Source organism: Equus asinus, chromosome 21 (assembly GCF_041296235.1).
Source record: "Equus asinus isolate D_3611 breed Donkey chromosome 21, EquAss-T2T_v2, whole genome shotgun sequence".
Classification (NCBI taxonomy): Eukaryota; Metazoa; Chordata; class Mammalia; order Perissodactyla; family Equidae; genus Equus; species Equus asinus.
The window spans coordinates 53,696,616-53,711,946 of NC_091810.1; the positions used below are offsets into that span (position 1 = coordinate 53,696,616).

A 15,331-nucleotide genomic window follows, 5' to 3' on the forward strand; every position below is an offset into this window, starting at 1 on the left:
GGCTGAGGAGGGAGATAAGGACCAAGGACTCTCTCTAAACAGCCACCTCTGCTGAGAGCACGCGCCCAGAGGGCCTGCCTCCTGCCCTCCTCTGCTCAGAGGATCCCTAGTGGCATCAGGCTGGCAAGAGGCCCCCTGGAGGCTGCTTTGAGGCCCACCCTCCAGTCCCTGCCTGTCTTGCTGGCCCAGAGCTGTTTGGGTGGAGTCGGGGGCCTGCCCTGACCCCCGTAGACTGGGCTCTACCCTGTGTGCTCCCCCCACCACATCACCCAGGGAGACCCTGCAGCTCCCGCCTTAGCCCTGGTGCCCTTGCCAGCTTCTGGTCCAGGCCCACCCGGGGGGGCCAGCACAGCTTCCTGGAGTCACTTGGACTTGGCTGGGTGGGACACAGCCCTGGGATGGGACATGGACGCTGCTCCCCGGTCCCACAGGGTGGGGGAAGTGAAGGCTGGCCAAATAGACTGCACCTTGAGCCACGTGGAGCCGGCCATGGCCCCCTGTGGGCCCGAGATGGGAGTGGGGAACACAACCAGAGCATGGCAGCCCAGGGTACTCCCAGGTCCTAAAACGGCGCGGGCCACAGCGCGCATGCCCGCTCGGCGCCTCCCTTGGCTGCACAGCGCCCTCCCCTATGTGGCTGGGGGCCACAGGCCCTGAGTGTTCCTCCCCTGCCAGTCTGTACCGAGGCGGGTCCACACTGCAAGGCCCCACCATGCAGACAAAGGACGGCTGCAGCTCTTCCCTCCAGAACACATCCGAGCTACCCCGCGGGGAGCACTGTCAGTCAGAAAGCCCAGGTGCTGCACTTGGAGGAAGAGGCGAGCTGCTCTGGCCTGGCTCGAGATGAGCAAGGCTGCTGTCTCAGCACCAAGGATGTAGTTAATGATTTTAGTTTTTTAAAAAATAAATGAGCAGTATGTTAGCGGGACTAAGAAGGCTGGAGCATCTGCTGGGCACAGGGGCCACTAGCTGGGGGCAGCCAGGAGGAGCCAAGCCTGGCCTCATGCTCTGACTGGAGGCATTGCTGAATCAGTGTATTGGTCTGCATCCATCAGAAAAGACATACCACCCTGTCATTTAAACAGGAGAAGTTTAATAGAAAAATCGGTAAACTTGAAGAAAAGAATACGATGTAATAAAACTCTGCATGGTACCCTAAGGCTGACGGACAGCCCTCAAGGAAGGAAAGGCCAGGAAGGGGGCCCCCTCTTCAGGAAGAGGTATGGTTGTGCCCACTGGATGGCAGAGGCGTCGGCTGGGTGGCCTGAGCCACAGCTCTCCAGGCAGCGGGTAAGTGGGGAGCAACCCTCGGGGGCATGAATGGGGTGCAGGCAGGTCAGCTGACGGCCAGGCCTGTGGACAAGCAGAGGAAGTGGGGGCACCAGTGTGGGCAGGTGCTCACAGTGTGTCGAGAGGGACACCAGGCCCAGCCAGGGCCATGTGTCTGGGTCCATGGCTGGGGTGGGTGTCCACTGGATGCCATCACACCTTCTGACCCGCCAATCACGGAGCCTCCAGAGTCGGGAGGGCCCGTTCCTCCTGCAGTGTCCCTCTGGCGCCCTCTACTGAGAAAGCTTGTCCTCCTGTCCGTTCTAAAGGAGAGAAGCTTGGAGGAATTCTGGTCATTATCGCAGAGCATGTATCGGGGTGGGTTGGGAGCTGAGCGGCAATAAATGGGCGACTGGCACGGAAGGCCTGCAACATGCTCACCCTGGGAACCAGCCGCCCAAGGAGCAAAGAGAAGCACTGTGCCCGGAAAATGTCACTGCAGGTGAATTAGAAGTGAGAGGCTGGAAGCAACCGAATGCTCAAAGAGGGCAGGTTAAGTGGAGGCTGGAATCACAGGAAACTCAAACTTTGGGGGTGTGAGGGGATGTGAAATAATGCTCAGGTAGGAAGAGAAAGTGTGCACCCTGCCAGGGTCTCCGGTGGACATGGATGATGCCCCTGGGGAGGGGGGAGTCATTCAAGGGCAGACTAAAACAGAGCAGATTTGTAATGGTGATCCCATCACCAATGCAGGGAGTTGAATGGTGGCCCCAAAGGATACATTCATGTCCTGATCCCTGGAACCTGCGAATATGACCTTCTATCGCAAGGTATGTAAGTTATGATCTTGAGAGGAGGAGCTCATCCTGGATCCCGGGGGCCCTACATGCAGTCACATGCCTCCTTCTAAGAGAGAGGCAGGAAGAGCTTCGAGACAGACACACAGAGGACATGGAGAAGAGGAGGCGGCCAGGTGACTGTAGAGGCAGCAACTGGAGTGATGCGGCCACAAGCCAAGGAACACTGGCAGCCGCCAGAACCTGGAAGAAGCAAAGAAAGGAATGTCGCCTGAAGCCTCTGGAGGGAGTGTGGACTCACTAACACCTTGATTTTGGACTTCAGGTCTCCAGAACTGAGAGGGAATACATTTCTGTTGTTTGAAGCCATCCAATTTGTAACTTATGTCAGCCACAGGAAACTAACACACCAAGGGAAAGCTACATGACAGGGACTGCAATGTCAGCTCCTCCAAGGTAGCACCTTTCCTGCTTGGCTCCTGCTGTGTCCCCAGTGCCTATGACAAGACTTGCACACAGTTAGATGCTTCCTGTTTGTTGAGTGACTAATAAGAAAGGAAGAGGACTCTCTCAGGAAAGATTTTACTCCAAAGTTTAAAAATTCTGTTTTGGGTGTGGATAAAAGTGAAGCACCAGGGCTGGTGTCTCCATAGCCTGTATTGTCCCTGTCTCTCGATCACACTGCTTTTCCCAGGCCTCTCTGTTCGTCCTGCTGACCTGGGCATCTCTGGCTCACGTGTGCCGACACCAGCCCAGGTCTAATGCCAGTACCTGTGGTAGTGACAGAGAAAATGAAAATGAAACACTGACCACCTGCCACGGATTCTGAAGAGGGTTAAATCTGCCCGTGTCCTCCGGTGCCCGCCACGCCCTGTGCTGAGCCAGCCTCTCCCAAATGAGCTGCCGTGATTGTGTTTGGGGCAGATGTGTGCAAACCTCGTTCCAAGAATGACGCTAGTAGGCACCTGTGGCGTCCCAGCATTCCGGCCTGGCTGGAATGGGGAGGGCAGCCTCAGCAGTTTGGCTGGAGGGGGTCAGGGTTGAGGCCACTGCCAGGCGTCGCTCAGGAGTAGTAGGCCCCCCCTCGCCGCCCCCCCCCATCTGCATAACAGTCCTACAGGGGCAAAGTCAGACCCATTCGCACCACCATGGCCAGGACTGACACGCCTGACCACCCAAGGTTGCTGTCTGTCCCTTCCATGTCCCCCGCCCCCGTGGGGCAGTGCTGCTCCAAGGGCCCATGTGATCTTGACTCGTAGTCCCGCCTACTCCTGGCGCTGACCTGGCCGTGCGCTTGCCCAGAGCTGAGGGTACTCTTGTGTCCTCAGACCCCTCACAGCCCCTGGGACACCTGGGTTCTGTCTGCAGCAGGCAGAAGGGCCTTCGGAAAGTCTCCTTCTTATTTTGGGCCTCAGTTTCCCCATGTGCAACATTTGTCAGTGTAGGGGAAAAAATCCCTGAAATACTCCATAACCGGAAAGTCCCCAGCAGGGAAGGGTTTTGAGTGGCTAGGAGAACGAGGGTGCAGGAGCAGGGGTGTGGGGGGAAGAGAGGGTCCCCCAGCACTGACCCAGGTCTGAGCTGTCTGGCCGCTGGCTGCTCCACCTCCTCCTCCCCCAACTGCTAAGGAGTGAGGGGCGCCTGCGCTGGAGGCAGAGGACCATCCAAGGGAGGACCCTGGCTTCCGGGACAGACTCACTCAGGCTGGGAAGAACCTCCAGAACTGGCCCTGGTGCCTCCTTTTACAGTTGGGGAGACTGAGGCCAAGTGAGGAGTAGGCCTTGCCCAGGGCCACCCAGCACAGGGAGCAACTGGGAGTCTTAGCAAGGTCCCCTGGGGCTTGTGCCAATTCTTGCCCATAGGACAGGCACCTGTGGGGACCCTGCCATGTCAGAGGCCCCAAGGTCGGGGTCTGCGGCGAGTAGCACAGGTCGGAGGCCGTCTTGGAACAGGGACACACGTTGGTCAGCCAGCTGCCAGGCCTCACCCAATGCATCTGTGGCTCCTCCACCCTGGGTCTGGGTGCTGGCCTCCGGGGAGCTGGAGTTCCCAGCTGTGGAGCCTGTGGTGGAAGGCTGCCAGGACCAGGGGCCCCTGCAGAAGAGCCCAAAAGCCTTGAGGCCCAATAGTCTCCACAGGACTCATTTGATCTGATTGGCTTGCTCCAGGAAAGCATGGACAGATCCCTCCAGGGCAGCCGAAGAGGCTGAGTTAGTACAGGGGATGTGGGGACACCAGGATGCTGGGATAGTGGCCTGAGCTGGAAGGGTTCACTTCAGAGGCCTCTGTCTGGGATGTGCACACAGTCCTTGGAGGTTCCCAAGGTAAGCTGGCCCCTGAGGCGGCCCTGAGCTCCCGTGCTCCACCTGGCCACTCCTCCAGGCTCACCACCCTCTCATTAGCTCAGGGCGGCTGCCTGGAGGTGGAGGCCTTTGAGAAAAGAGGGAGTAGGGCCTGCCGAGACCTGTCCTGTGGACAGACGTGTCTTTAGACAGAGGCCTCCCTGACCCGACAGCCTGGGCAGAGACGCGTAGCCCCCCAGCGAGCTCAGGGCCTGGTTCTCCCTCGGGAGAGCTCTGCCTGGGTCTGGGGCTCAGGTCCCTTTGGAGGCCGTTTCTGACCAAAGCTTTGTAGTTAGAGGGGCCTGATCCTGTGCCAGTTCTCAGTGGGGGGACACAATTTTCCCTGTAATGCCAGATTGGGAGAGGAAGTCACAATGCCTACAGGTCACCAATTTCTCGTAGTTTCCTATTACGTTGCAATAGTTGTAAAACTACTGATAACTGAATAAGAAGAAAAACAATGATCTGATTAATGTATTATTTATTCTGTAACAATTAGTTCTGAGACAAAGTCTAATTCAAAATATATTACTGAGGATTCTATGTTAGTTCATTTTAGAAACGGCATAATCCAAACCTATTTTTCCAATACATTTTCTTACATAACCTTTAAGGAATTTTTCACACCCATCATTTGGCTGGAAAATCTTTATAGGCAACAACATTACATTAGAAAGAAAAATTTAGGTCCAGCTGTTAGGCATAAGTTAAAAGGGATGATATGCAGAAACCATAATAATTACAATCAATATTTCTTTTAAACACACACTTGAATTTAAAGAGTTTGAATAACCAATGTTTGAGATGAATTTACAACATGCTTCCAGAATGGTTTTCGACATCTCATTCCTTTCCAGTGCACTGTGGAAAAATCCTTCTCATTTCTTTAGCAGTAAGAGCCACAAAAATGGAGTCCCAAACTAGGATTCACCTCATCCTCTTGAGAAACAAGCCAAAGAGGCTGTGGGTCTGGTTAAAAATATTATCCTAAAGGAAATGTCTGTGAGACAGAAGCCCTGTGTCTACAGGGCGGGCACACCGTGCCCCTTGGGGCCGGGCTGGGCTGCGGCTTCAGGGAGACCCCACACTATGGACGAGGGCGGCTCAGAGGGGCTGTAACCAGGGTTGCAAACACTGGCAGGGACACGAAGACCTGGGTTGAGAGCGGTGACAAATCCTGAATTGTCTGAACCATTTTACACTTGACCCCACTCGCGGGAGTTCTTTGGGACACAAGCAAGGATTTTCCTGGATAGTGTTTGTCCACAAAACCAAATGAGTTACCTTGTTAAATGATTAAAAAACACTGCCCATTGGTTTCATGCTACCAGCCAGTCGCAGTATTTTAATGGGTAGCAAAACTTATGGGTTGATTTAAAGATAAACTCCCTGGCACTGAAGACGTTTTGACAAGCTGGTGTCAGACGGCTATGACGGCATCAGTGCCGCGTACTCATTCCATTGCTTTTTTGCCTCCTATTCTCTCTCTGAGGCGAAATTTGGTTATCTAATTTTTGCTTCCCATCAATCATCTGCTTTGGACATCACCTGTTCATACTGGCTGCAAAATCTGTGTATTGATACACGAGACGTCACCATAGAGCTGCCTGTCACACGGCGAGTTCCGTCCTTCAGAGCCACACTGAGCGCGCCCGTGCACGCTGAGCAACGCTCGCTCACACAGAGTAGCTCACTCTGCAGAAGCCCTCACTCACACACCGCCACAAAACGTCCTTTCATTCTGACATCTTTCCACCTAGTCTTGCCCATCAGATGAGAAACACCGTAAGACTGGGAGATAAAACCTTTTTAAAATAAGTTTCCTAGCAGAAATTAATGTTTTACAAAATGTGTACTTTTAAAGCAGCAGTTAGAAACTTTGTTCTTGTAATATATAAATAATACTGTTATATCAAATTGTGAATTTAAATAAGTTTAATTTAACAGTTTCTTTCTTATCTCTTTAAAAAAATACAGATTTCTGTTACTTGACGGCTTCTCCATTCTTCCAATTCCAAGGAATACAAAGGTCCCCATCTTGCATAACGGAGTAAAAATGTGACACGCAGAGGTGCAGCCCTTGTAGATAAGGCAGTGATTGCTCTAGAAGTCTCTTACAACAATCCACCATCTGTATACTAGAAACACTGGGCTCCTTATAAAACTTTTCCAGAGAAAATTTCTTCGTTGAAGCCTGTATCAATTCATTTTCAATAACCTTTAACCTGTTATATTGAAAATAAAAATAACATTGCCATAAACCATAACCAAACAAAGGAACATAATAAAATGTAACTATAATTTTATATGTTGGGGCTATAACTTTCTACTCACAACGATAGAAACAGTACGCACAGAGGCAAAAGTACACGCTTGGAAGCCACGCCAGCGGTTACAGGGCAGTACCTGTTACTTCCCATGTCTCTAACAGTATCTGTTAAACCTTCTCAGCAGTGATGGAGCACAAACAATTAATGCAAAGTTTAAAATGCTCCTAGCCCGCCTCGCCAGCAGCCGCTGCTGACTGAAGGAGGCAGAAAGCCAAGGGTGTGAAGCCCCAGCTCGAGGAGCCACTGTGGGTGTGACCCGGGGGCAGTGACTTCTGGAGATCGGCAGGAGGGCAGGCCCCGAGGAGGAGGGTCGTCTTCGCGCTCCTCCCCGACACCCAGCTGCCTCCCCTCGCTGAGGCTCCACCGTCTCTCAGGCCCATCAGGGGCTCGAGTAGAGGCTACAAGTCAGCAGCTCAGCGCAGAATCAGCGTCTACACTACTTCCACCCTCAGGTGGCAACGTCGTGGCTCTGAGGTTTCAGTAAACAGACTCTATCCCCCAAATTGTGGGTGGGAGGGAGGACTCGGCCTCCTGTCCTCACAGGCCTCTGACCTCACAGGAAGGCCACGTGAGCAGGGAGTGAAGCCACCCGCACGGTGAGGGTCCTGGAGCTAGTCTAACTGAAGTACAGCACTGGTTAGAAACACCCAAATACCTTCTCTTTCCTACCCACTCAAGCTCCCCATAGAGGAAAAGAGTAAGTACCACAAAATAGCCATAAGCTAGAAAAATACTTAAAAACAGAACTGTTCACTGTGCCGGTCGGCAGTGAGCAGCAGTGGCCTGGAAGTCCTGAGTCCCCCTGCTCATATATATACATATGTAGTCCGTTTTGTCTGTAAGGTCACTCCCTCTAGACAGCGTTGCCTAGAGATTCAAGCAGGCGGACGGCAGTGAGGACTGACAGGCTCTCAGTACCCTCCAGGTGGGCCTGCGTCTACTCTCCCCAGGATTGGACAGGAACTGATAGCAGGGGTTGACAAACGCTTTCTGTAAAGGGCTTTTTTCAGTTGCTCAAAAAAACCAAAACAAGATATTACCAATCCAGCTTAGAAATGAAAAGCCTTGCTGCGTGCCGAGTTGCAACACTGCTCTCCACTGACACATGTTACACGAATCTCTGGAAAGGGCCATGCATTCCCATTCCTGCTCAGAGAAGCCTCCAGTCTCATTCCTGGGTTCCCATGTTCCCCGGGCCCACAACCTTTGCAATCATGAGAGCACAGCAGTCTTCTGGGTGCAGTCTTGGGGGAGCCTCGAGTCCCGAGGAGGCAGCCTCTGCTAAGGCTCAATCCAGGGCTGTCCCATCCAAAAGAAAGACGGCGTGGAACAGCCTTTCCCTCCTTGGATGCCTCTGTAGTCCACAGCAGACTAACTTAAAACATGTTTTCAGGGGCCAGCATCGTGGCATAGTGGTTAAGTTCAGTGCTCTCTGCTTTGGTGGCCCAGGTTTGCGGGTTTGGATTCTGGGCACAGAATCCAAACCCACCACTTGTCAGCCATGCTGTGGCAGGGACCCACATACAAAGTGGAGGAAGACTGGTATGGATGTTAGCTCAGGGCTAATCTTCCTCAGCAAAAAAAAAAAAAAAAAAAAAAAAAAAGTGAAAAAATTGTTTTTTTGCCTTTCTTTATAATTTCTTTGCTTTTTTATATTCATACGTCAAAAAAAAAAAAAAAGAAGAAAAAGGGAGGCACAGTACAAACAAGATACCATGAGATGGTGGGTGTGGCTATGGGAAGTTCTGTTCCTTTCCTTCAACTGCTAAGAAATAGGCCAGACATTTCCTAGGGGGAAATGACCCTTCTCTCCTTTGACAAAAATTATGTCTATATTTTTTTAACACAAAGTTGAACACTGTGTCTTTGACATCCGAGTGTGAGCTCCACAAGGGACTCTGTTTGCACTGTATCCTGCTAGTGACTTTTACAGGTCCTGCGAGGCACCTAAGGATTCAGTCAAGATTAGTTGAACATTCCTTTTGCTGAGGAAGACTGGCCCTGAGCTAACATGCATGCTCATCTTCCTCTACTTTATACATGGGATGCCTACCACAGCATGGCTTGCCAAGCAGTGCTATGTCTGTACCCGGGATCCCAACCTGGGCCGCTGAAGCACAACGTGTGCACTCAACTGCTGTGCCAGGGGGCAGGCCCCTTGAACATGCTTTTAAATGTCTGTTTCCACTGTACGTAAGTATTGAAATTATTTAACCGTTCTGCTATTATTCTGCATTTCTGTCGTTTCCAATTCTAAGCGATTCTGAAACACGCAGCGCGGTGCGGGTGGGAGGGTAGGGCTGGGGCGTTCGCACACGTGGTGGAGCGAGGCCAGCCTGTTTGCCCCTAGGCCCGGGTTACCCAGGCCACTCGCGGCCTCCTGAGAGCTGAGAGCAGGCTCTCGCTGCCTCCAGAGGAGGGGGCTCTGCAGGGGGCACACTTTCTACTGGCAGCCAGGCCACGTCAAGAGGCGGGGGTACGAGTCACGGCCTCTGGAAGGGCACGCGGGGTCCGGAGGGAGCTCAGACGGCACAGTGGCCCCGTGGCGTGGGTGGCCTCTCATTGCCTTCCTCTTCGACAGCACCTGTGAGCTTTCACCTTTTTTATAAGTTGAGTTTCCACCTAAGAATCCACTTTATAAAGAGATACGCAGATAAAAAGTGACTGAAAGCCACTGTCAGAAGGTGCTTCATCTAAGGAAAGAAGGTCACGTGAGCCACCCCGTGATCAGAATGAAGGTGACCGTGGCAGGGTAGGGAGGCCAGGGCAGAGGGAGGGGGACAGTGGAGGGGAGGACACTCTGGCCATAGAGGGTGGTGGGGGGCCAGCGGCGCCCACTACGGGAAGACAGCCCGCAGGGCCCAGTGGCGAATGTCCTCCTCTCCCTGGGGACGAGCACAGGGATGAGGGCTCCGGGGACACGTGCAAGTCAGGGAGTATGTACTGAGGCTCCTGTGTGCCAGGCACCGAGCCTGGCAGTGGAGGGAACAAACCAGACAAAACACGAAGCCTACATTCCGTCTGGGGGCAGCCAGTGGACAGGAGGGGGCCTGTCGCCAGAGGGGAGAAGGCTGGCCGGGCAGCGGGCGAGGACGCCGCGGGGGCTGCTCTGATCCGGAGTGGGCTCTGGGGCACCCAGGAGAAGGTGCAACTGAGTGCCGAGGGAGGCTGTCCGGGAGATGCGCTCCGGGGTACAGGGGAAGAGTTCGCTGGAGGAAGGAACAGGCCACCGGCCGGAGCAGGACGGGCGAGGGGGGGTCCCAGGGGAGCAGCAGGACCGGCATGCGGGGCAGCGCTCCGACTGGGGTTCTGGCTGCTCTGAGGGGAATCAACTGGGGAGGGGGATCAGAGTGGGAACCTGGAGACCAGAGAGGTGATCCCCAAATGGCTGAGGCTTGGACCAGGGGCGGCAGTGAAGGAAAGGAGAAGCGGTGGGCTTCGGGGCAGACTGAGAAGGTGGAGCTGAGGTCTTGGTGCACTGGAGGTGGGGTGTGAGGAAGTCAGGAGAGGAAGAAAGACAGCTCAAGGGTTATTTCTTTTTATTTTCCTTCCTCGAAATCTAGTGGCAATACTTCAAAGCATCAAGTGGCCCTACAGAAGACAGAGAAAGAAGCCGCTTGGTGTAGCAGACAAACCCATCAGCCCCAAAAATGAAAGGCTGCAGGGCTGACAATTTAGAAAAGGAACATCACAAACACAAAGGCTACCAACCAGACCAAAGGTGGGATATTCATGAGATAGGATCTGGTCAACAGAGTGGTCATCAATTCCACAAGCAAAACAAAGAGATGCACCCCCTTCACCTACTGTGTACATAAAGTGATCCCATTATGTTGTTAAAGGACCACTCTCATGGCTGCTGCCCTTTCTCTCTCTCTATTCCTATCCTCGGCTATTTAAACAAGCAGTTGGTAGGGACCGACGAGTGCCCAGGCAGCGAGGCAGGAGACAGTAACGTGGTGCCTTCCAGTGCACTGCTGAACAATCTCGGCGATCGCCCACCCACCAGGCTCCAGTCCTTGTGCTCCTTCCTAGCCACGTGCCCCCTCATTCTCCTTGGCCTCCTTCCTGCTCTTCGGCCACTGCCTTCCCTTCCATGCTCCTGTTCCTTCCCAGAGCGTTGGCTTTGGCTCTTCCCGTTCAACTCCACTCTGTGGTCCAGCTACCACTGACATATTTATAGCACTCACCTCTCCTGCTAGAAACACATTCCAGGAGGGCAGGGGGCAGGCCTTCAGCTCTCTATCAGTGGCACCTGTCATAGCTTCGGGCACACAACAGTCATAGCAAATGACGGCTAAATGAATGAACGAATGAATAAACCCTTGGTAACCAAACCTCCTTAGGCAATAGCTTTAGGAAAACAAACTCTTTTGAATGTAATACTCTCCCCTTTCTTCACAGTAGATACATAAAATATTATCAAGCAGCATGTTACTGCCTACAACCTAGGAAACTGTTGGCTATTGTGTGATTCCTTCAAAGATACAAACAGTATAGAGACAGCAGCACTTATGAACTAAAACAATTTTTTACTTTAAAATTTCTTCTCAATTTAATAAAAACGCAGATGGAGTTTGCTTTATAAGAGTAGTTTCCAAAATTTTAAACAATGAAGATTCCTGTTAATCAAGTGTAACTGATTTTCCTCCTTGTTGCCACCCTTTTCCATCTGGAGAATTTCTTTCTGGTATTCTTATCTGTCATTCTGCTCCTGAGTTGACTTTTATATTAATCAGCCCTGCTCCTCAAATGGAAGTACATGGTGGTGATGTCATTTAGGTTATTCTGCCTAGACAACAGCCACATCCAATCCCTGGCAGAACAAGGTGGGGAGTATATACCTATGGAATATCCACAAATCAGTTGGTTTCCTAAGTTTAATACAGTTTTAATGTCCCACATCTACGAGTTCTGAATACCTGAACTTTTAAAGGTTAGACTGACTGCTAAGACATTACAGAGGGCTAGCAGTACTCACTCTTCTTTTCTCTTCATGTTCTCTCTTGCCTGTTGGGCTTTGGTGAGAATAAACCACTGGAGGTTTGCTGGATCACAGAGGGTTGGGATGTTAAAATGCCCGAGTTCATGCAAGCTTGGAGCATATCTGTCACTGTAATGAAACACACATAAAAGGAAAAGTCACCGATCCTTTCATCCCCTGCTCCACCCCCCTAAAATATTTTATTAGTCTGATTAACAGAAAAGGAATTCATCAAGAAAATCCACCTTAAAAATATAGCACAATTGACTTAAAGTTTTGCTGTCCCCAAAGAGATACACTTAATCAGGATGACCCCACACTTCCCAGCTCTAAGAACTTCGTCTGTAAAATGGGGCTAGCGACCAACTTCATGGTGAGGTTGTGGAAGCAAAAGAGATAATGCGCTTAAAGCCCCAAGCCCAGTGCCTGGAAAAGGGTAATGTGCTCCAAAAATGTTGGCTATTGGTTCAACATTAGTTTAATCCTATAATTGACTTTGCCGTGTAAGTGGCAATATATTTACAGAATTCTAGAGATTCAATCCTTCAATCCCCTCATGTCGGTTTTTCTAATGTGTAAAAGAGTGTTACTAACAGAAGTAGTGACGTATTTTTCTTTAATTCCTAAGAATCACAAACTGAAATACAAAACAACGTAATCCGCTTTCACAACCCATCCAACTGAATGAATTGAGATATTTTTGTTTCAGATATTTACCTGTTAAGGATCATTTGTAAACCACGCAGACTTTGAGGGTGAAAAAGTATTCTATTTTTCAACAGTCTGTTATAGAAGACGTCAAGAAGAGAGTAGTACTCTTCAAGCGTCAACGCTGGCTGTAATTCTTCGAGATAAACCACTCGGATGCCCCCTAGAAGATGGCTTATTTGGTCTTCTAAGAGCACCAGCCTCCTCTGAAGGTCAAAATAACTCGGCAGTCTTTCAAAAAGCTACAGTATTAAAAAAAGGGAAAGAAATATTTAGTTTTATGTTACTTTAATAGCCCAATTTTAGGACTTCAATAAATGGTATTGAGAAGTTTTAACAAGAAAATTATTTTCCTAGAAGGAAAGTTCAAGTAAACAATAAGAAAAAGATAATGTAATGTTGGAAATATGAATATTCAAAACAAAGCACTGTAAATCTTAGGGATTTTTAGATAGGAATTGAAGAGATCACAGAAAAAAAGAATTATGTTCCAAATAAAAATAAGTCCTAAGTACTAATATTTACATATTCAGGTAACAATCTTAAATTAGTGTAGAATGATTAAATGGTATAATAAAAAAGAGTTTTAGAAATAAAGTATATGTATCTCAACTCCAAGTCTATTTCTTTAGAATTTACTTTAATGCAACTAAATTCAATTAAATGCAATAAACATTACTGAGTGCCTACCATGTACTTAAGCACTAAAGTGGACACTTGGAGTACACAGATTATAAGAGTTTGTCCCTGTTTGCCAGGAGCTCACAGTCAGGGTGCAAGGAAACAAGACAAAAACCAGATTTCAGGGTACTAGTGCCATGTCCCGGTGAACGGATACAGAGGGGAAGTTCAAACAAAGGTTTCTAAAGAGGTCTACTGTGATCTCTCTAAAAAGATAAACAGGATTCAGAAAAGGTTAGATGCACATGGGAATGTTCCAGGGGAAGACAACAGAACGTGTGCACATGCAGCAGCATGAACAGCGACAGCATGTTCAAAAGCAAGCAGTCTGGTGAGGCTGGCGTGTGTCTGCCCGTGGGGGAGCGGAGAGGGGAGGCTGCAGACGCAGGCGGGCCGAGGCCAGGGAAGGCCCTGTGAGCTCCACTGAGGACTCAGAGTTTTCACAGAGAGCTGCCGGCACACAGCTTTCAGAGGAGTCGAAAGGCAGCCACAACTCCGCTATAATAAAAGCAATGGCGGTAGAAAAATTGTACAAATTATTTGTAATATACTTATAACACTTTGTGAAAAGTAATTTCACTACCTACTTTTTCAATTTTTCTCTCAATGGGTCATTCATGTATAAATGGAAACTACATTTTAAAAACTTTTTATTTTGAGGTAACTGTAGATTCATACATCTTTTACCCAGTTTCTCCAGTGGTAACATCTTGCAAAACTACAGCATAATATCACAACCAGGAAATTGATACTGATACAACCCACTACCCTTATTCAGATTTCATCAGTTTTACACTCAATTGTGTCTATTAAATTGTATGCAATTTTATCACGTGTGTTAGATTCCCGTGATGTGATCACCGTCAAGATACAGATCAGTTCCATCACCAGGATCCCTCGTGCTAACCTTTTATAGCCACGGACACCTCTGCTCCCCCACTCCCCAACCCCTGGCAACCACCATCGGTTCCTTCTATAATTTCATCGTTTTAAGAATGTTATCTAAATGAAATCATACAGTATGTTATCCTTGCGGTCTGCCTATGCTGCCGCAGTATCAGTATCCATGCTTCTCACTGCTGAATAGAATTCCATTGTATGGATGCGCCACAGTTCAACCATTCCCACACTGAAGGACATCAGGTTTTTCTCTAGTTTTTGGGTATTACGAACATTTGTGTACAGTTTTTGTGTGAACATAAGTTTTCATTTCTCTAGTCTAAATGCTCAAGAGTGCAGCTTCTGGGCCGTACGGTAAGCACGTTTAGTTTGCACTGCCGTACTCTCTTCCAGAGTGCCTGCACTATCAGACATTCCCACCAGCAATGGACAAGTGATCCAGGTTTCTGCATCCTTGCCAGCATTTGGTGGTGTCATTATTTTTTATTTTTAGCCATTCTGATAGGTGTGTGGTGATATCTCATTGTGGTTTTAATTTGCATTTTCCTATGGCTAATCATGTTGAACATCTTTTTATGTGCTTATTTGTCATTTGTATATGCTCTTCTGTGACATGTCTGTCATGTCTTTTTGGATTGCCTGGTTTTTTTTACTGTTGAATTTTGAGAGTTCCTTATATATTTAGATACAAAGACTTTGTCAGATATGTGGTTTGCAAATATTTTCTAGCAAGCATTAGATTTGAACAGATACTTCACCAAAGAAGATACATGGATGGCAAATAAGCACATGAAAAGATGCTCACCATCATTCATCATTAGAGAAATGCAAATTAAACCCACAATCAGATAGTACCACACACCTATTATAACAGCTAAAATGAAAATGATGACCATAGTAAGTGTTGGCAGTTTCTTAAAGAGTTTAAATACTTAACATATGATCCAACCATTCCACTTTTAGGTATTTACCCAAGAGAAAAGATAATAAGTGTCCATACAAACATTTGTAGATAAAAGTTCATAGCAACTTTATTTCTAATAGCTAAAAAGTGACATAGTCCAATGACCATCAATAGGTGAATGGATAAACAAACTGTGGTCTATCCATATGATGGACTACTACGCGGCAATAAAAAGGAATAAATTCTTGATACATACAACAGCATGGATGAATCTCAAAACAATTATGCTAAGTGAAAGAAATCAGAACCCTCTCCAAAAAAAAAAAAAGGTACATACTCTGTGACTCCACTTATATAAAATTCAAGAAATATAAACTAGTCTATAGTGACAGAAAGCAGGCCAGTGGTTGCTTGGG

General features: G+C 48.9%; 1 protein-coding gene across 6 annotated transcripts in view; it reads right to left on the reverse strand.

Moving 5' to 3' along the window:
* Positions 1 to 4,872: 4,872 nt before the first annotated feature.
* Positions 4,873 to 15,331, reverse strand: part of TCAIM (T cell activation inhibitor, mitochondrial) — a 45,975-nt gene continuing 35,516 nt past the window's right edge. For all 6 annotated transcript variants that reach the window (XM_014852479.3, XM_014852477.3, XM_014852476.3 and 3 more), the window contains 3 exons: positions 12,440 to 12,672; positions 11,720 to 11,851; positions 4,873 to 6,633 (listed from right to left, as the gene is read on the reverse strand). In XM_014852479.3, the coding sequence (XP_014707965.1) occupies positions 6,393 to 6,633; positions 11,720 to 11,851; positions 12,440 to 12,672 (606 nt within the window). In that variant the 3' untranslated portion in view covers positions 4,873 to 6,392. The remainder of the gene's footprint in view (positions 6,634 to 11,719; positions 11,852 to 12,439; positions 12,673 to 15,331) is intronic.